This window comes from Coregonus lavaretus (assembly GCF_964263955.1).
Source record: "Coregonus lavaretus genome assembly, chromosome: 3".
Taxonomy (NCBI): domain Eukaryota; kingdom Metazoa; phylum Chordata; class Actinopteri; order Salmoniformes; family Salmonidae; genus Coregonus; species Coregonus lavaretus.
The window spans coordinates 35,741,491-35,763,561 of record NC_139990.1 but is presented as its reverse complement, the minus strand read 5'-3'; the positions used below and the strand labels follow the sequence as shown (position 1 = coordinate 35,763,561).

Genomic DNA, 22,071 nt, shown 5'->3' with positions numbered 1-22,071 from the left:
ATCTCGAGGGTTAAAGGTGTAAGAGGTATTTGGGTGCTATGGAACACACCTGTGGAGACCTGTGAAGGGAGAAGGGGGCTTGCTGCCGCCCGCTAGTATGTCTGTCTGGACTTGTGCTATGACCTTGACCCTTACAAATCACACAGTTCATAACTGTCTTCTGAGTGAAGTGCATGTCCAGTTTAAACTTTCACCAGATACATTTATTTTTTGTTGCATTAGTTATGGACATATGGAATGTTTTTATCAAGATAGGCACACTCACAGCACTAAGTCAGTCTTGTTTTGATGTCCCCCATTAAATCCAGACACTGGCTTCCTTGTCATGAACAGTGTGGTTAGTTTGGCAAGCCTGGGTGGGAGCCAACTTCTAAATTATTTATTTATTTTCTTCCTACTTTCGTAGACCAGGCTCTGCAATACCGAACAAAGCTCTTCTAATGTACTAGATTTACAATCAGTTTGGAGAAAAAAAACATATCAAAACCAAATGCTTAATAACATTAACCCTTCTAGTCAAACATGGAAACTGATCAGCACTTTGTTTCTGTCTACAACTGATTCATTCTCTCCTGTCTTGGGCTGCATCCCAAATGGCTCCATATTCCCTAAGCTCTGGTCAAAAGCACTATATAGGGAATAGGGTGCTATTTGGGACACAGCCTTGGAGTCTGCTCCAAGTCAACCCTCCACGGTGTACTGGCTCCTTGATGAAAACACTTCTTGATGGAGGTTTCCCTCTTATTCTGTACTGATGGAAACAGACGGTTCATAATGAAGGGTTCCCTTGTGATTGTGCCATTTGATGGAATGGATGATGACTCATTTCCATTGCCTTGTACTATACCCCCTGGTCTGGTCTGGTCTGCTATAATACAGGCCTTTCATTCAGTGTGGGCTGTGGTGGTTTTAGTTGCATGTACAGTCTTCCTCTCTCACCACACACTTACCACTGGCCAGAACACGTGGAGCCCTAAGTGGCTACAGCAGATTCTAGTGGACCGTTACTATATGGTTGTATGGCTAAACCGTTCCTACATGAGTAAGATTAGGGGATGTCCACTCATCTAGGATTGTTTTTCTTCCGTTGACTGTTTGCTGTTTTTCTGCTCCTGTTTGCAAACTCAGAAAATCAAATGCCCTTTTGGCTGTCCTATGAAAGTTTGTCAAGTCGTTGGAATAGGATTAAGCAGAATACACTGTCTTGCAGGTGAAGCGCATCAGTATTTTCATGAAAAATTTGTATGGATACGAAACCTTCACAATTATTTCTATGGGCGCTTTTAACAAAAACATTTATATTTCTTTGGAATAAATGTTTTTGTTAAAAATGCCCATAGAAATAATTGTGAAGGTTTCGTATCCATACAAATCATATGGTGGTTCTGTATTTTTCCCTAGTAAACCTGTCTAGCTATCAGCCTCCTTATGTGTTCCACCATCTCTCCCCCTCAGGGAGGTGCTGGGCTAGGCTGAGGTTTGGCCAGGGTGGGCTTGGGTGGGCTGGGCTGGAAGGATATGGGATGTTCCCTTTCAGTGCACACAACACAGAGCAGGGAATGACGGGCCCTGACATTGTAGCCTGCAGGCAGGCATTTTGCAAAGGCAAGAGAAAAAAAGGGAAAGCGAGAGGGAAATAGGGGAGAGCAGGGACGGAATCACAGGCTTGAGCTACAACACACCCACTTGACTACATGCTCTCTCTGCGCTCTTCATGAAGCAGCGTTTTGAGCAATAAAGAGAAGCAGAAGTTTCAGAGACTAGGCAGAGTAACCTTACAAACTGTATTTGTTACTGTTATTACTCTGAGTTAACCGCGCCTAACTGACAGCGGGATGTCAATGCAGCCGGTTTACAGAACCTACTCCACTGATAGTGTGGGAAGTGACAGGGTCTTCACTGAGGAGGGATACTACTACCAGGGGATGCTCAAGGCCACCGATGGAAGGAAAGGTAGAATTATCATAGTGTCTTATGGTTTTGGCTAGTCTAGTTGGAGTTTTAATTGTTCTCAAAAAGAGAGACAGATCTTTGCTTGGTTTAATCTGGTAGAAATACTTCACTTTTATTGAACTTTTATTTGATTGAGTAACTGATGTTTTTTTCCCTAGTTATGATTTCCTCTAAAATCATGTGACTCATGTATCTGTGTTGAAATATTTAGCTTTCGCTTGTTAGTTTGTATTGCAAACGATTACCTGCGATTACCCAACTGTCGGTGGATATGACAGTTTATGTCTATGTAATTATGAACCACTAGGCCAAGTTAGTTTATGTTTCATGTAAGTAAAATATACAAACGGAGACATTGTCCATTACTGTCACAGCACTGCCATGTTATGGCTATCAAAGGGCCACACCCCTTCATGTGTCACTGGTTTTGTCCAGCCTTATTGTTTTATTAAAGTATCACTCAAGTTTACTTTAGCAGATTACTTTAGGACAGCCAATTAAAACATACGGTTGTGGACCATAACTAAATACATGTTTGCTGAGAGAATAGACCAATAAAAATAGTCTTGCTGTTTTTGAGAGCACTATATATTACTATGGCAGTAGACTGAAGGTTTTTGTAGGAGATCGGATACCTTCCCAATTAATCTCTAACCTCTGTCTCAGTATCTCAGACTATGAAAGGCTAACCCTTAACTCTAACCCTTGTTTCAGTATCTCAGACTATGAAAGGCTATAGCGATGGCTCGGAGGAAAGTGTTCCAGACTGTAAATGAGCTTTACAACCAAAAACACAGAATCAGGATAAATGGATTTCAATTCCCATTATGATGTTTTGAACTGCAACGTCTTTGGGCTTGGAATGTTAAGTGTTTTTTTTTTCAGTTACACCTTGACCTTTGCTTCTGTAGATCATAGTCAGTGTCACGGCAGGGGGACTCTTAGGATGTATCGCAAATGACACCCTATTCCCTGTATAGTGCACTACTTTTGACCAGAGTCCTATGGGTCCTGGTCAAAAGTAGTGCACTATATAGGAAATAGAGTGCCATTTGGATGTAGCCTTACTGTTAAAAACATATCTGAGGGGGATTTGACTTGGCTGCCATGGGGATGCTGCGTTGGCACGACAGGAAATGTTTTGTGTGGCGCCTCAAGTTGCCACTTCTGTGTTGGTGTAGTTTTTCCAAGCCACCATGCATGTGTGATTCACAGGCAGTACCAGTAAAGGGATTTGGCATTGGTGGGGCACATCCTCTCCTCTTTTGCCCTGCCCTATGACTCCCCAGGCGCTGACATTGTTCTATTCTTTCTCATTGTCACATGAGATCTGCTTTGATCTAAGAGCTTATCCTGAGGATGAAGTCAAACTCTGTTTCTCAAGTCACAGATGGCTTATGAAGGAATAATAGCTTAAATTCCCATGCTAGGCTGTGCTTTGATACAATTGAGTTGTAGTCAATGTTTACTTTCTCAAGCGTCTCTATATTTCAAGCATAGATAAGAACATATAGCCGGCTACTGTATTACGTTAATGCTGTGTTAAACTACTGTACAGAATGAGACTGAATAGGGAAGTGAAAGTTAGGTTGCCTTGGCATTGGACTTGCCAGGCTTGGATCAGGTGCCTTGTTAGGCTGTGTGGAAAACATTGTACTACTCACGCCTGCTGCTGGTAGATGTGGTGGGATAGCAGGACAGTTTTCACTCTTCCCCATAATCAGACATGTGTTGACAGTCCCCTAGAGTTAATAATCACACGGTGGAATCAAAAACAGACCTGAGAACAGTATTACAAGGTGGAACATGTTTACTTAGGGAGGATGCTCTTCCCCAGTTGAGCAACAAATAGTAACACTGTAAGGTACTCCATCTCACCCCTCATATGTTGCCAAGGCATTGTAAGGACTGTCCAATGAAACTTTGAGAGTATATATTTTGTATTTGTTTGTTCTACATTATTGTCCTCTCTGATCCAGTACTTGGGACAAATGTGTTATGGATGTGAGCATACCACCCCACTTAACTGTATGAACTATCCAAACTTTTTGTGATCCCCATAGACATTACCTCAAAGACTACATAATTCTATATCTGTATAACTCTTGGTCTCTTAGTTGAAGTTGAGTGTCTGCATGCTGTTGATATTGACCATCACTTTCTCTCTCTCCTATAGATGAACGGGACCGGGTACAGAAAAAGACCTTCACGAAATGGGTCAACAAGCACTTGATGAAGGTAAGATGAGGACATATAACACCTCACTCTTGAGCTCATCCCTCATCTACTCTAAACTTTACAATAACCAAAGCTGTAATGGGGTGTTCCCAAAAAACATGCACAACTAGATTCAGCTCATTGCAATTCAATGTGATCATCTCATCCATGTATTTTATAGGGGTCCATAATTCATTCAGCAATTTTAGAGGAAAGCAGCTGCAAGGGAGTTAAAACATTGCAGTGCACATACAGTTGAAGTCGGAAGTTTACATACACCTTAGCCAAATACATTTAAACTCAGTTTTTCACAATTCCTGACATTTAATCCTAGTAAAAATTCCCTGTCTTAGGTCAGTTAGGATCACAACTTTATTTTAAGAATGTGAAATGTCAAAATAATAGTAGAGAGAATGATTTATTTCATCACATTCCCAGTGGGTCAGAAGTTTACATACACTCCATTAGTGTTTGGTAGTATTGCCTTTAAATTGTTTAACTTTGGTCAAACGTTTTGGGTATCCTTCCACAAGCTTCCCACAATAAGTTGGGTGAATTTTGGCCCATTCCTCCTGACAGAGCTGGTGTAACTGAGTCAGGTTTGAAGGCCTCCTTGCTCGCACACGCTTTTTCATTTCTGCCCACAAATGTTCCATAGGATTGAGGTTAGGGCTTTGTGATGGCCACTCCAATACCTTGACTTTGTTGTCCTTAAGCCATTTTGCCACAACTTTGGAAGTATGCTTGGGGTCATTGTCCATTTGGAAGACCCATTTGCGACCAAGCTTGAACTTCCTGACTGATGTCTTGAGATGTTGCTTCAATATATCCATATAATTTTCCTTCCTCATGATGCCATCTATTTTGTGAAGTGCACCAGTCCCTCCTGCAGCAAAGCACCCCCACAGCATGATGCTGCCACCCCCGTGCTTCATGGTTGGGATGGTGTTCTTCGGCTTGCAAGATCCCCCTTTTTCCTCCAAACATAACGGTGGTCATTATGGCCAAACAGTTCTATTTTTGTTTCATCAGACCAGAGGACATTTCTCCAAAAAGTACGATCTTTGTCCCCCATGTGCAGTTGCAAACCGTAGTCTGGCTTTTTTATGGCGGTTTTGGAGCAGTGGCTTCTTCCTTGCTGAGCGGCCTTTCAGGTTATGTCGATATAGAACTCGTTTTTACTGTGGATATAGATACTTTTGTACCTGTTTCCTCCAGCATCTTCACAAGGTCCTTTGCTGTTTTTTGTTGTTGTTTTATTTTTACTTTTTTGTTTAAAATAAATGCACTGTTGGTTAAGGGCTGTAAGTAAGCATTTCACTGTAATGTCTGCACCTGTTGTATTCGGCGCATGTGGCCAAGAAGATTTGATTTGATTTGATTTGTTCTGGGATTGATTTGCACTTTTCGCACCAAAGTACGTTCATCTCTAGGAGACAGAACGTGTCTCCTTCCTGAGCGGTATGACGGCTGCGTGGTCCCATGGTGTTTATACTTGCATACTATTGTTTGTACAGATGAACGTGATACCTTCAGGCGTTTGGAAATTGCTCCCAAGGATGAACCAGACTTGTGGAGGTCTACCATTTTTTTTCTGAGGTCTTGGCTGATTTCTTTTCATTTTCCCATGATGTCAAGCTAGGCCTTGAAATACATCCACAGGTACACCTCCAATTGACTCAAATCATGTCAATTAGCCTATCAGAAGCTTCTAAAGCCATGACATCATTTTCTGGAATTTTCCAAGCTGTTTAAAAGCACAGTCAACTTCTGACCCACTGGAATTGTGATACAGTGAATTATAAGTGAAATAATCTGTCTGTAAACAATTGTTGGAAAAATTACTTGTGTCATGCACACAGTAGAGGTCCTAACCGACTTGCCAAAACTATAGTTTGTTAACAAGAAATTTGTGGAATGGTTGAAAAACGAGTTTTAATTACTCCAACCTAAGTGTATGTAAACTTCCGACTTCAACTGTACATATCTATGTGATACACAGGACAACATACCAGCTTAGAGTCTCATTGAAGAAATCACTTGTAACTAAGCCATTATCTGTGCTCTGTGGCTCTGATTTGGATAGATACATTACATTCTCAACTGGAATGGGATATACTGCTAAAATATTAAAGAAGGTTTACTCATTGCATGGTAAAGATAGTGTGTGCATCCCAAATGGCACCCTATTCCCTATACAGTGCATTCAGAAAGTATTCAGACCCCTTGACTTTTTCCACATTTTGTTACGTTACAGCCTTATTCTAAAATGTATTGAATAGTTTTTTCCCCTCATCAATCTACACACAATACCCCATATTGACAAAGCAAAAGCAGATTTGTATAATTTTTTTGCTACTAATAAAAAGAAAAAATGGATATTACATTTACATAAGTATTCAGACCCTTTACTCAGTACTTTGTTGAAACACCTTTGGGAGCGATTGCAGCCTCATGTCTTCTTGGGTATGACGCTACAAGCTTGGCATACAGTGGGGGAAAAAAGTATTTAGTCAGCCACCAATTGTGCAAGTTCTCCCACTTAAAAAGATGAGAGAGGCCTGTAATTTTCATCATAGGTACACGTCAGCTATGACAGACAAAATGAGTCCAGAAAATCACATTGTAGGATTTTTTATGAATTTATTTGCAAATGATGGTGGAAAAAAAGTATTTGGTCAATAACAAAAGTTTCTCAATACTTTGTTATATACCCTTTGTTGGCAATGACACAGGTCAAATGTTTTCTGTAAGTCTTCACAAGGTTTTCACACACTGTTGCTGGTATTTTGGCCCATTCCTCCATGCAGATCTCCTCTAGAGCAGTGATGTTTTGGGACTGTCGCTGGGCAACACAGACTTTCAACTCCCTCCAAAGATTTTCTATGGGGTTGAGATCTTGAGACTGGCTAGGCCACTCCAGGACCTTGAAATGCTTCTTACGAAGCCACTCCTTCGTTGCCCGGGCATTGTGTTTGGAATCATTGTCATGCTGAAAGACCCAGCCACGTTTCATCTTCAATGCCCTTGCTGATGGAAGGAGGTTTTCACTCAAAATCTCACGATACATGGCCCCATTCATTCTTTCCTTTACACGGATCAGTCGTCCTGGTCCCTTTGCAGAAAAACAGCCCCAAAGCATGATGTTTCCACCCCCATGCTTCACAGTAGGTATGGTGTTCTTTGGATGCAACTCAGCATTCTTTGTCCTCCAAACACGACGAGTTGAGTTTTTACCAAAAAGTTATATTATGGTTTCATCTGACCATATGACATTCTCCCAATCCTCTTCTGGATCATCCAAATGCACTCTAGCAAACTTCAGATGGGCCTGGACATGTACTGGCTTAAGCAGGGGGACACGTCTGGCACTGCAGAATTTGAGTCCCTGGCGGCGTAGTGTGTTACTGATGGTAGGCTTTGTTACTTTGGTCCCAGCTCTCTGCAGGTCATTCACTAGGTCCCCCCGTGTGGTTCTGGGATTTTTGCTCACCGTTCTTGTGATCATTTTGACCCCACGGGGTGAGATGTTGCGTGGAGCCCCAGATTGAGGGAGATTATCAGTGGTCTTGTATGTCTTCCATTTCCTAATAATTGCTCCCACAGTTGATTTCTTCAAACCAAGCTGCTTACCTATTGTAGATTCAGTCTTCCCAGCCTGGTGCAGGTCTACAATTTTGTTTCTGGTGTCCTTTGACAGCTCTTTGGTCTTGGCCATAGTGGAGTTTGGAGTGTGACTGTTTGAGGTTGTGGACAGGTGTTTTTTATACTGATAACACGTTCAAACAGGTGCCATTAATACAGGTAACAAGTGGAGGACAGAGGAGCCTCTTAAAGAAGAAGTTACAGGTCTGTGAGAGCCAGAAATCTTGCTTGTTTGTAGGTGACCAAATACTTATTTTCCACCATAATTTGCAAATAAATCCATTAAACCTCCTACAATGTGATTTTCTGGAAAAAAAATCTCAATTTGTCTGTCATAGTTGACGTGTACCTATGATGAAAATTACAGGCCTCTCTCATCTTTTTAAGTGGGAGAACATGCACAATTGGTGGCTGACTAAATACTTTTTCCCCCCACTGTACCTGTATTTGGGGAGTTTCTTCCATTCTTCTCTGCAGATCCTCTCAAGCTCTGTCAGGTTGGATGGGGAACGTCGCTGCACAGCTATTTTCAGGTCTCTCCAGAAATGTTAGATCGGGTTCAAGTCCGGGCTCTGGCTGGGTCACTCAAGGACATATCAGAGACTTGTCCCGAAGCTACTCCTGCGTTATATTGGCTGTGTGCTTAGGGATGTTGTCCTGTTGGAAGGTGAACCTTCGCCCAAGTCTGAGGTCCTGAGCGCTTTGGAGCAGGTTGTCATCAAGGATCTCTCTGTACTTTTCTCAGTTTATCTTTCCCTCAATCCTGACTAGTCTCCCAGTCTCTGCCGCTGAAAAACATCACCACAGCATGATGCTGCCACCACCATGCTTCACCATAGGGATGGTGCCAGATTTCAATCTTGGTTTCATCAGTCCAGAGAAATTTGTTTATCATGGTCTGTCCTTTAGGTGCCTTTTGGCAAACTCCAAGTGGGCTGTCATGTGCCTTTTACTGAGGAGTGGCTTCCGTCTGGCCACTCTACCATAAAGGCCTGATTGATGGAGTGCTGCAGAGATGGTTGTCCTTCTGGAAGGTTCTCCCATCTCCACAGAGGAACTCTGAAACTCTGTCAGAGTGACCATCGGGTTCTTGGTCACATCCCTGACCAAGGCCTTCTCCCCCGATTGCTCAGTTTGGCCGGGCTGCCAGCTCTAGGAGGAGTCTTGAGGGTTTCAAACTTCTTCCATTTAAGAATGATGGAGACCACTGTGTTCTTGGGGACCTTCAATGCTGCACACATTTTTTGGTACCCTTCCTCAGATCTGTGCCCCGACACAATCCTGTCTCGGAGCTCTACGGACAATTCTTTCGACCTAATGGCTTGGTTTTTGCTCTGACATGCGCTGTTAACTGTGTGACCTTATATAACCAGGTGTGTGCCTTTCCAAATCATGTCCAATCAATTGAATTTACCACAGGTGTACTCCAATCAAGTTGTAGAAACATCTCAAGGATGATCAATGGAAACAGGATACACCTGAGCTCAATTTCGAGTCTCATAGCAAAGGGTCTAAATTTCTGTTTTTTGTTTTTTTTATACATTTGCAAAAATATCTAAAAACCTGTTATCACTTTGTCATTATGGGGTATTGTGTGTAGATTGATGAGAAAAATACATAATTTAATCGATTTTAGAATAAGGCTGTAACGTAACAAAATGTGGAAAACATCAAGGGGTCTGAACGCTTTCCGAATGCACATTGGAATAGGGCCCTGGTCAAAAGTAGTGCACTATATAGGGAATAGGGTGCCATTTGGGACGTAGCCAGAGGGTCTTGTTTTCTGTCAGTGGCAGCAGATGAATGTTTCTGTTATGAGTCACTATACTCTGACTGACTGAAGAGCACACGGTGCAAAGCTTCATGCTCTCTGCCTCTTGGCAAACTGTTGACCAAAAGCTTTTAAAAAGGCTTCAATTGATCATATGAGCAGTAAATCGTTTTTTATTATTTAATTGCTGCAATTACAGCATATTTCTTGACTCATCTTGGTTCACTCAATCCACAGCTGTTCACATGATAGCGACTTTGAAAACTGCAAGATAGGAAAAAACAAATGTTGATTAGAAGCAAATTTGGTCAAATATTTGATGTTCTGTCCAACCGTCCAACTCTGAATGTACTTTTGACGTAGACGGTACATAATTATACTGTATAACGATGCCAATGGCCAAATTACTGCATCCATTTCTCTGGTAGTTTATCCAGCCAGCTGGTCATAAAACATACAAGTTACTACAATTATCACTGCTTGAGCAGTTTGTTAAGTGCAGACTATTCAGGGTCTGCTTAACGATAATGGTAGATAAGTGAAAGGACCTCAGATGGCCTGAGATGTCTTAGAGAGCCTGTACAATGGTTCCCATACAGGCCACTGTCATATTTCTACAGTGACAGTCACAAAAACATATTTTTGGTTGCCTGTTGTTGAAGTCCAAGTGTCTATGGTAAGAAGAGGAAAACACAGGCATCTGGTGCTGCATTAATAGAATGAATCATCCGACATTCCTCAAACGGAAGCTTGGTTTGCATAAAAAGACTTGGAAAACCACTGTACTTTTACTGGAAAACATGGATTTGTACCATACAGTTCCATTATGATTCACATAGTTTTCCTAATAAGATTTGGAGCTACTTGGAAAATAAACACCCTACTTGTGCTGAAAACATATTTTCATACCAGTTTTGATTTTGTTCTCAGCACAATGGCAGTACGTATACACATGCTATTTCTGTGCTATGTGTGAGAGTGAGTCACAAGCATCTGGTCTCGCTTTAGCTCTATGAAGGAGAGCGAGGTGGGCTGGAGGGGCTGGAGTTTTGGGCATGGGTCATGTTCCACACACATCTGGCCCACAGACAGTCTGGCCTCTGGGGCTCTAATGTGCATCCCAAATGGCACCCTGTTCCCCATAGGGCACAGGTCAAAAGTAGTGCACAAAATAGAGAATAGGGTGCCATTTGGGACATAGCCCTGGAGTGGGCAGACTGAGAGAGAGAGCACCAGGGTGGAGGTGATGGACCCGTGAGGGTTTCTGGCTAGTGGGACACATTACAGAGTTTTCAATTAGTTTCTCTTGAAGAGATGTTTCTGTTACTCTCAGTATATGCTGAGGCCCCTAGCAAGGGTGTCTAGGGGCCTCTTACAGTATGGATGTACAGTTGCTCCTGCTATCCCACCCTCCTCAGAAGAGGGTGGAATATACTGTATATATGGACTGTGTAAGTGTCAGTGAACAGAAAATGAGGGATTTCACTTATTTGAAACAATGTGGAATCAACCAACTAACTAAAGCGCCCTAGCAGTCTGCTGTACTATATCTCATTGCTGAATCAGAGAAGTCAAAGTGAGGAGTCTCTATTTCCCTCTTCTTTTTGTTTTTCACCGGTGAACTCAAGTGTGTCAAACTCTGTGTGAAATGTCTGTGTGATTCATGCGAGAGGGGCGTAGATATCCTCTGGCACGGGGACGGTTGGTGACTCAGAGCCAGCAGGTTTTGTCCTGAGTTGGTTCTCCATTGTAAAGGAAATCCCTCTCATGTGGATCTAGTGGACCTGTGTGGGTCAGGGCTTTGGCTACCCCAGGGCTGTTTGGGCCTTGTTCAGAATAGGACCATGGGATTAACTGGGAGGGAGGTACACAGGTCTAGTTGTGGATCCTTGCCAGTCAGACACCTCTCATTCCTGAGGGCTGTTGTTCAGGCAAAATCAAGTGGGACATCTCACTCTTCCTATGGTCTTTTTCACTATGGTGAAATATAGATTTAAGTTCAGTGCATACATTTTACATATGATTGGCATAATACGAAAACAAAGGCATTGAGCAACGCAAGACAGTACTGTATATTTTACCCAAACAATCTCACACTGTTTTTAACATCTCTCTCTGTCAGTCAAATGAACGTCCACCTTTTTGCTCATTCTTCTTTCCTCTCCTCCATTTCTCATCCTGTCTTTCCATCCTTCCATCAGCACTGGAGAGCAGAGGTAGGTGCAGATTGTCTGTGAGCAGGCCTGTTCAGAGTGCTGAGTGGACACGCATTATTTTCTGCATGGGTTCTTTTGCGGCTCCTCTCCTCAGGCGTTCTAGCCGGGCACCTAAATATCTAACCTCTGTCCTATCTGTGTCTCTTTCCCTCCTCTCTTATCTTCCTAATGTAATCGCTGCTTCAGCCTGCCTGCAGAACAAAGTGGCCGACCAAAGCATGTCCCATCAAACCAATCTGGCAATTGCTTAGGACTAAGTGCTATTTTATTAGGTGGCATATGAAAGATACCCTATTATCAAATTAACTCTCAAGAGGCATTGAAATGTTTGACTTTGGACAAAGTCACTGTAATTGCTACAGCAGGAGGTTGTGTGACCCTTTCTATAAATTGCATCGCTATTAGCTAAATCAAATTAGGATAAGAAGATCAACAAGTAGTTTTATCAATCTGTAAATCAAAATGTTTAATGGAAACTATTCAGGTCACTCATCTAAGCCAGTGGTTCCCAACCAGGGGTAGTAGGACCCCTAGGGGTACTTGGCCTATCCACAGGGGGTACTTGAGAAGCCTCATGAGAACATAGAACATGTAAAATGCACATGAGAGGGTACTACAGGCAGAGCAAAATGCAGTTGGTGGTACAGTAACCTAAAAAAGTTGGGAACCACTGATCTAAGCAATGCATCTTCAGCTTCTCAGACAAACACTTGTTGATGTTAGATTTTTTGGTGTGATGATTTTGCTGTGTGTGAGTAGTATAGTATGAATACAATCAAGAGTTACTGACTGATACCGACAGGGATACTGTTGCATTACTGGAGGTTTCTTTAGTTTCAAATACAATGGTGACTCCAGTCTGCCAAAGTAGTGATTGCAAGAGTGTTTTAGCCTGAATGACTGAAATAGCAAAAGTCTTGGTTATTAGTTATTATGGAAAATTACAGGGCTCTATGTTTGATCCCTAATCCCAGATTATATTGTCAAGAACAGTGTTGTTCCTTCACGAACAGAGCTTTTCTGAGCACCGGTCTTGTTAGATCATGAGTATTTACAGTACGTAAGCAGCATTCATTCCTCACAGCTGATCAGCTTATAGATAACAGAGAAACCCTTTAACTTCAAGTGCATTGAACCATAATGAATCCATTGTGTCTCTCTGTGACTCGTCTCTAACTGTTTCTCTTGACCTCTCCCCTCCCCAGGCCCAGCGACATATCACTGACCTGTACGAGGACCTTCGAGATGGACACAACCTCATCTCTCTGCTGGAGGTGCTCTCTGGAGAGACACTGGTGAGTCCCTGTGACCTTTGCCCTCTGACTGGAAGGAGAAGGACCTCTGTCTCTGCTACAACCTATCCAACCTTCCTTCCCAACCTCTCATTTCCTTCTGTCCCTTTTCCCCATCCTACTCACATCAGTTGCTTTTCAGTCCATTATACTATAATCTTTTAATTAGTCATTACATCTTTCCTATACTTGACGTCACATGTAATACACAACCTGGGCTGGTAGGTTTTGTTTTCACCACCTTCTTGCATGTGTTGAAACTTGCGGAGATACAGTATGTGGTCCACAAACGATACAGTACATGCTTAAGAATGCCTCACAATTTGACTTAACCTATCCATAGCACTGATTTGAAGTAGTTTTTGGTAATAATGCACTTTTTAAGTAATATCTCGTAGCATTAATTTAACACTAATTTCATAATTTGCTTCTCTAACCTTTTTGCACTTGTTTGACCCCTGTTTTTCCTTTTCTAATTCCTGTCTTGCCCTGACCTTTGCCCCCTTTGCCTCTGCCTCTTCTCTTGCCATGCTCTTGCTGTGGTAGCTGAGGGAGCGTGACGTTGTCAGGAACTCGCGGTTGGTGAGTGGGTCTGGACTGTGTAGCGCCTCCTCGGGCGTGGCATCTGTCACTCCCCCAGGTGGCTGCCGGGTTGTGCATGTTGATGTCACTTCCTTGTCTCTGTGTCCGCAACGTCATTGTCCTCTTCCATCTGTCGAAGAGCTTGCAGAGACTAGGGCTTTGTACCAAATTGCACCCTATTCCCTACATAATGCACCATTTTTAACCAGAACCCTATGGGCCCTGGTCAAACATAGTACACTATATAGGGAATAGGGTGCCATTTGTGATGCTCTCCAAGACAAAATAAGCTTGCACTCAGGGTCATTGAGTAGGGAATGCAGATGTAAGATTATATTTTTTTGTGTTTTCCCAATGGATTTGGGGATATTGTGTGGTAAATTACTGGTAGTGCCTAGTCGTTGTGCTTTGATAAGCTATGTGAGTGGAGTAGGTGCCTTGGAAGGTATTTAGCCATCTTTAGTTACTTATTAGAAACACTGGGATATTTCCTTTAGTTTCAGCACTAGATCATTTCATGTTCAGTCTGCTAGTTCCATCTGTGTCTGCTAGTTCCATCCAAGTCTTAGCATATTAGTACGAGGTCTCAGAAAGAGATACAGGCATCCGGTCATTTGACCCAACTTACTGTAAACCGAGGCCAGCGTGACATCACTGCAAGCCAATAAGAGATTGACATGTACGGTAGATGAGCTTGTGATTGGCTGAGAGCTTGTGACTTGCTGCACCTATGCATGTAATGGTGGCCGGATATGCAGGTCTCCTGCACACTTGACTATTATCTAGAGATTGAGAAGCATAAAGACTCTAATCACTGCTGCTTGGCTCCAGGTATCTGCTTGGTAAGAATGGATTGTGTTGTAGATCAAAGTGTGATAATGTCATTTAGGTATAATTTATCTGCAAAAAAAATGCTAGTTTGTCTCAGGGTCCAACTCCAAGGGTCACTTTTATGTAATGTTTAGATTTTGTAATGTTTAGATCGATGCATTGAACATGGATGAAGTTAGTCTCTTGGAGCAAGCAATGGAAGTGATTGATGATTGGAGGAATCCAGTAGCTAGAGGTCCAGGTTTAACATTCTCATCTTCACCCATTCTCCTTAGAATGTTCATGCCTCTGGATCTCGTTCCAATGCTTTTCAATAGGGCCATGTAAAGCCTGATGTATAATTAAGGGGTGACTGGACAGTCATGAGATACTATGTTTAGCTCTGACCACAACTCAACCAAATTTGGAGTCAAATCTCAAATTCAATGTCCATTCAATGTGGTTGATTATATAGGACCAAGACTGCTGATTGAAATCCATATAAAATGTGTTCTCGGTCAGAAATACCTTGTCTCCAGTCATGGGGCCTGCTCTTCCCTGTCCTACTGGTACTGTATGTGTGTTCTCCTCTCTCTCTAAAGTTCAATCTCTTCTCACATCTTACAGCCCAGGGAGAAGGGGCGCATGCGCTTCCACAAACTGCAGAATGTACAGATCGCACTGGACTTCCTCAAACACAGACAGGTACAGTGTGATGATTAAATACATCAATATATCTATGTTTTTTAAGTAAAATGTCATTTCTCAATTGAACTGATTCTTATAATATAAGCTAATAGTCCCAATACCTTATAATCCATTAGCTAACCATTTAGATATAAATTAATCTAGAGGGCCAATTTTCTATAAGATGGTTATACATACTTGTGTCCCATTTGTGACAGGTTAAACTTGTCAACATCAGGAATGATGACATCGCTGATGGAAACCCCAAGCTGACCCTGGGCCTGATATGGACCATCATCCTTCACTTCCAGGTATGTCATGCTTCACTCATAACATAACACGAACCAATATGTTTATTATTATTCAAATGATAGGCCTAGGCCAGGGTGATGGGATCCAGGTAAAACATCCTATAACCTGTTTGTTACACTACATTGCCAAAATATGTGGACACCTGCTTGTCGAACATCTCATTCCAAAATCATGGGCATTAATATGGAGTCGGCCCCCCTTTTGCTGCTGTAACAGCCTCCACTCTTCTGGGAAGGCTTTCCACTAGATGTTGGATTGTTGCTGTGGCTTCCATTCAGCCACAAGAGTATTAGTGAGGTCGGGTACTGATGTTGGGCGATTAGGCCTGGCTGGAGCTGAGTTCAGGGCTCTGTGCAGGCCAGTCAAGTTCTTCCACACCAATCTCGGCAAACCATTTCTGTATGAACCTTGCTTTGTGCATTGTCATGCTGAAACAGGAAAGGGACTTCCCCAAACTATTGCCACAAAGTTGGAAGCACAGAATCGTCTAGAATGTCATTGTACTGTGCATTCGGAAAGTATTCAGAGTCCTCTGAATACTTATGTAAATAAGGTATTTCTGCTTTGTATTTTTAATAAATTTGCAAAAATGTATAAAAACCTGTTTTTGCTTTGTCATTATGGGGTATTGGGTGTAGATTGATGAGGGTAAATAAACAATTTAATCAATTTTAGAATAAGGCTGTAACGTAACAAAATGTGGAAAAAGTCAAGGGGTCTGAATACTTTCCGAATGCACTGTCAACTGTAGTGTTTCCCTTCAATGGAACTAAGAGGCCTAGCCCGAACCATGAAAAACAGCCCCAGACCATTATTCCTCCTCCACCAAACTTTACATTTGGCACTATGCAATCGGGCAGGTAGCGTTCTCCTGGCATCCGCCAAACCCAGATTGGTCCGTCGGACTGCCAGATGGTGAAGCGTGATTCATCACTCCAGAGAACGCGTTTCCACTGCTCCAATGGCGGCAAGCTTTACACCACTCTAGCCAACATTTGGCATTGCGCATGGTGATCTTAGGCTTGTGTGCGGCTGCTCGGCCATGGAAACCTATTTCATGAAGCTCCCGACGAACAGTTATTTTGCTGACTTTGCTTCCCGAGGCAGTTTGGAACTCGGTAGTGAGTGTTGCAACCGATGACAGACGATGTTTGCACGTTACGCGCTTTAGCACTCGGCAGTCCCGTTCTGTGAGCTTGTGTGGCCTACCACTTTGCAGCTGAGCCTTTGTTGCGCCTAGACGTTTCCACTTCACAATAACAGCACTTACAGTTGACCGGGGAAGCTCTAGCAGGGCATACATTTTACAAACTGACTTGTTGGAAAGGTGGCATCCTATTACAGTGTCACATTGAAAGTCACTGAGCTCTTCAGTATGGGCCATTCTACTGCCAATGTTTGTCTGTGGAGATTGCATGGCGGTGTGCTGGATTTTATACACCTGTCAGCAACGGGTGTGGCTTAAATAGCTGAATCCACTAATTTGAATGGGTGTCCACATACTTTTGGCCATGTAGTGTATGTTTCACCTGGAAGGATAATTTCTGATCCTTGCCTGCAGTAGTAGGGAAAGCTACAGTAGTACACTATGACTTCTCTGGGCCAACTAATCAACTCCAAGCCCACCGCTTCTGTTGACAGAGCAGATATGAGTCCAATTCAATTATTACAAATCGGCCTCTTTTAGCGTTTGGCACCCGCTGTCTATACACAACTCTACTACTCATGATTCCTATATGTCTGAGGGATTTCAGACTAAACATTTTTTTTAAACATATTGAAACACTCATTTGAATACCATGTGAGGTTTTCATCCTCAATATAACTCAATAAAGGATGGAAATTATTTCTCCTCAAATGGGAGATGCCGGGAGTATTTGGTTATTTGTTTAGCAGTTGAGAGTATATTGAAAAATGGAAAAAGAAGGGCACAAGGAGATTCTTTGTTTCTATAATGGATATACTGGTTATACTGGGATACTGGTGTACTGGGTTATACCAGCATGTGGGATTCCGTCCACTCCAGGGTGACTCAGTGTTTCCTGTGGGGAGGCAGAAAAGAGAGATGGGTAGGTAGCAGGTCTAAACATTTCAACGAGTCCCACCGTTGGCTATACTTATTTTTTGATGAGAGGAATCTGAATTCATCCCAAATGGCACCCTATTCCCTATGTAATGCACTACTTAGGCCCATAAGGACAACATGATTATCCTTTTGTTTACGGTTTGATTCCTTGATGAAGTAGAAGGAAGTGGGAATCTCTCTAGATTCTCATAAAGGCAAATTGATGTTTCCGTGTGGTGTACACTACCGGTCCAAAGTTTTAGAACACCTACTCATTCAAGGGTTTTTCTTAATTTGTACTATTTTCTACATTGTAGAATAATAGTGAAGACATCAAAACTATGAAATAACACATATGGAATCATGTAGTAACCAAAAATGTTTTAAACAAATCAAAATATATTTTATATTTGAGATTCTTCAAATAGCCACCCTTTGCCTTGATGACAGCTTTGCACACACATAATGAGTACCTACATAGAAGTGGGGTTCCCCCACTACAGAGAAGAAGAGAGAGGGATGGTAAGGCTTTGAGGGATGGTAAAATTTTTCCTCTCTCCACCCTTTCCTTCAAAAAAGCCTGAAAGTGGTATTAGAACCACTGACAGTGTGCCACCACCGGCTAAACATTGAAAATGTCACATTGGTCATAAAGCAAACTTTCTTGTTCCAATAAGCCTCTATAAAATGTATTGTTATGACTAAAATAAACCATTACTCCATGGATCATCCGTTTTTTCTTTGATTATTGTTTTATTTTTGGTGGTTGAGAGGGGTTTGGGTTATGCATTATATTTCTAGCAAGGCAAACATTCATTATTTAACAATGCATTGAACACAGTATGCAATGCAGACGTAGTATTGAGCATTGAGCAACAGCAATGAAACACTAAAGTAAACACAGCTCCACCATTTACCTTACGTTACCTCAGTATTGTTGAAGCTTCCTGTAGATGCAATAGTTATCATCTCTCTCACCAGAGGGAAATAGACTGCTGAGAGATTCTCGAGGCTGTACCTATGACTCATAGCTTTATCTTCCAGCTTTGTTTAAGCAGGAATTCGCTGCAGGAATTCACTGCACCTTATTAAATTATGTGCCCCATGGATGTTTTTACTCTCACAAGTTGGATTCTGCAACCGGGAACAAAAGCTGTTTGGAGTGTTTTCACAGCAGCAAACTGCAATGGATTTCATGTGCATTTTACATCTGACTGTTGGTTATTGAGGTTGAAAATGTGAGTCATCTTAAGCCTGGATCAAGTCAATTTACTTATTGGAAAAAGGTTTCCCTGCCTTTGAACTTCAAATCAATGCATAGTGATTATACCAAAGCACGCACAGTTCTCTTCCATTATGTGCCCTTTATCCACAGCCCATAACCCTTTTTGCCAGCCTTTTTGCCAACCCAACCCACCACACCTTGAACCATCTATAACAGTGTTATTCAGTCCTGGGGACCTACAAGGTGTGTTAGCTTTTGTTCAAGCCCAGTTCTAACACACCTGATTCAAATAAATAACTAATCATCAAACTAGTTGAATCAGATTTGTTAGTACTACTAGGATTGAACAAAAGCCTGTATACCCTATGGATCCTCAGGACCATGATTAAAGTATACTTTATAGCCTGCCTTACCAATACAAATGCTTACCAATACCCCCCTCCCCCAGATCTCTGACATCCAGGTGAATGGCCAGTCAGACGACATGACGGCCAAGGAGAAGCTGCTTCTGTGGTCCCAGCGCATGGTGGAGGGATACCACGGGATGCGCTGCGACAACTTCACCACCAGCTGGAGGGACGGCAAGCTCTTCAATGCTGTCATACACAAACACAGGTGAGATGCATCCTTGAAGGAGTAGTATTGAGGTGATCTGACTGGGGCTTGAGGAAATTGTGGGTGTCACGGGTGAAAGTTGTGCCAGAGGGATAAATGGACATGCAAGAACAAATTTTTTAAGCTATGCCTAACCACTTTGTGATTACATGCGATTGCTTGGACCTGCTGTAATATACAGTTGAAGTCGGAAGTTTACATACACTTAGGTTGGAGTCATTAAAACTTGTTTTTCAACCACTCCACAAATTTCTTGTTAACAAACTATAGTTTTGGCAAGTCGGTTAGAACATCTACTTTGTGCAAGTAATTTTTCCAACAATTGTTTACAGACAGATTATTTCACTTATAATTCAATGAATCACAATTCCAGTGGGTCAGACGTTTACATACACTAAGTTGACTGTCTAAAAAACAGCTTGGAAAATTCCAGAAAATGATGTCATGGCTTTAGAAGCTTCTGATAGGCTAATTGACATCATTTGAGTCAATTGGAGGTGTACCTGTGGATGTATTTCAAGGCCTACCTTTAAACTCAGTGCCTCTTTGCTTGACATCATGGGAAAATGAAAAGAAATCAGCCAAGAACTCAGAAAAAACATTGTAGACCTCCACAAGTCTGGTTCATCCTTGGGAGCAATTTCCAAACGCCTGAAGGTACCACGTTCATCTGTACAAACAATAGTACGCAAGTATAAACACCATGGGACCACGCAGCCATCATATCGCTCAGGAAGGAGACGCGTTCTGTCTCCTAGAGATGAACATACTTTGGTGCGAAAAGTGCAAATCAATCCCAGAACAACAGCAAAGGACCTTGTGAAGATGCTGGAGGAAACAGGTACAAAAGTATCTATATCCACAGTAAAACAAGTCCTATATCGACATAACCTGAAAGGCCGCTCAGCAAGGAAGAAGCCACTGTTCCAAAACCGCCTGTCACACCCTGGCTCGGGGACTCATTATGTTGAGCCAGGGTGTGTTCATTCTATGTTTTCTGTTTCTTTGGTGGGTGTTCTAGGTTGTCTATTTTCTATGTTTGCCGGTGTGACTCCCAATCAGGGGCAACGAGTGTCAGCTGTCGGCTGGTTGTCTCTGATTGGGAGCCATATTTAATCTGTATGTTTTTCTTTCGGGTTGTGGGATTTTGTTCGTGTGGTTTCGTGTTGTACCATAGACGTCACGCATTCGTTGTTTATTGTTTTGTATTTTGAGTGTGGTGCTTTAACTATTAAAGTAAATATGTTCGCTCGCAACGCTGCGCCTTGGTCTCCCTCATTAGACGATCGTGACAGAAAATCCCACCAAGACCAGACCAAGCAGCGTGTCCAGGAGCCATCGCTAATAGATCTCCGTGGCAGCTTCGACTGGGTCAAGCCCATTGAGGAGCTGAGTGAAGAGGGTTGGAGACAGAGGAGCGAGAGGTGGGCGAGAATGTTGGAGGCCTGGTCCACGGGGAGGAGAGACCCCCAGACATTTTTTAGGGGGGGGCTCACGACGTCGGGGCAGCAGGAGGCCGCTATGGAGCGGTCCAGCGGGGTTGCAGAGGAGGCCGCCAGGTTACGGGGGCCACTGGTAGAAGAGGGGATGGAAGGCGTAGAGGCACGGCGAGAGGTACTGGCGTGTGTTGCCAGTCCGGTCCGGCCCGTTCCAGATCCCGGTGTAGAGCCAGTGGTGTGTGTCCCCAGTACGGTCCGGTCTATTCCTGCTCCCCGCACCAAACCTACGGTGTGCGTCGACAGCCCAGCCCGGCCCGTTCCTGCGCTCCGCACCGAGTCTGTGGTGCGCGTCGCCAGCCCAGTTCGGCCCATCCAAGCTTCTCGCAGAAAGCCTACGGTGTGCGTCGCCAGCCCAGCCCGGCCTGTTCCTGCTCCACGCACAAAGCCTACGGTGTGCGTCGCCAGCCCAGCCCGGCCTGTTCCTGCTCCACGCACAAAGCCTACGGTGTGCGTCGCCAGCCCAGCCCGGCCTGTCCCTGCTCCACGCACAAAGCCTACGGAGCGCGTCGCCAGCCCATTCCGGTCCATTCCTGCTCCACGCACCAAGCCAGGGGTGTGTATCGTCAGCCCGGTCCGGTCCGTTCCTGTTCCACGCACCAAGCCAGGGGCGCGTGTCGTCAGTCCGGCTCCGGCCAGCGGGGCTAGACAGGACCAGGGGTACTTTGGGGGGTTGGAGAGGAAGTGGGGATCAAGCCCGGAGCCGGAGCCGCCGCCGAGGAGGAATGCCCACCCAGCCCTCCCCTGTTTTTGCTCGTATTTAGGCGCGGTCGCAGTCCGCGCCTTTAGGGGGGGGTACTGTCACACCCTGGCTCGGGGACTCATTATGTTGAGCCAGGGTGTGTTCATTCTATGTTTTCTGTTTCTTTGGTGGGTGTTCTAGGTTGTCTATTTTCTATGTTTGACGGTGTGACTCCCAATCAGGGGCAACGAGTGTCAGCTGTCGGCTGGTTGTCTCTGATTGGGAGCCATATTTAATCTGTATGTTTTTCTTTCGGGTTGTGGGATTTTGTTCGTGTGGTTTCGTGTTGTACCATAGACGTCACGCATTCGTTGTTTATTGTTTTGTATTTTGAGTGTGGTGCTTTAACTATTAAAGTAAATATGTTCGCTCGCAACGCTGCGCCTTGGTCTCCCTCATTAGACGATCGTGACACCGCCATAAAAAGCCATACTACGGTTTGC

The 22,071-nt window shown here is 43.3% G+C and overlaps 1 protein-coding gene across 1 annotated transcript in view; it reads left to right on the top strand.

Annotated features, from left to right (window-relative positions):
- Window positions 1–1,621: 1,621 nt before the first annotated feature.
- Window positions 1,622–22,071, top strand: part of LOC311107187 (plectin-like) — a gene marked incomplete at its 3' end in the record, with an annotated part of 62,664 nt that continues 42,214 nt past the window's right edge. Inside the window, exons 1-6 of the mRNA XM_084149676.1 lie at window positions 1,622–1,953; window positions 4,130–4,191; window positions 13,008–13,097; window positions 15,114–15,191; window positions 15,392–15,484; window positions 19,224–19,390. Of these exons, the coding sequence (XP_084005802.1) occupies window positions 1,836–1,953; window positions 4,130–4,191; window positions 13,008–13,097; window positions 15,114–15,191; window positions 15,392–15,484; window positions 19,224–19,390 (608 nt within the window). The remainder of the gene's footprint in view (window positions 1,954–4,129; window positions 4,192–13,007; window positions 13,098–15,113; window positions 15,192–15,391; window positions 15,485–19,223; window positions 19,391–22,071) is intronic.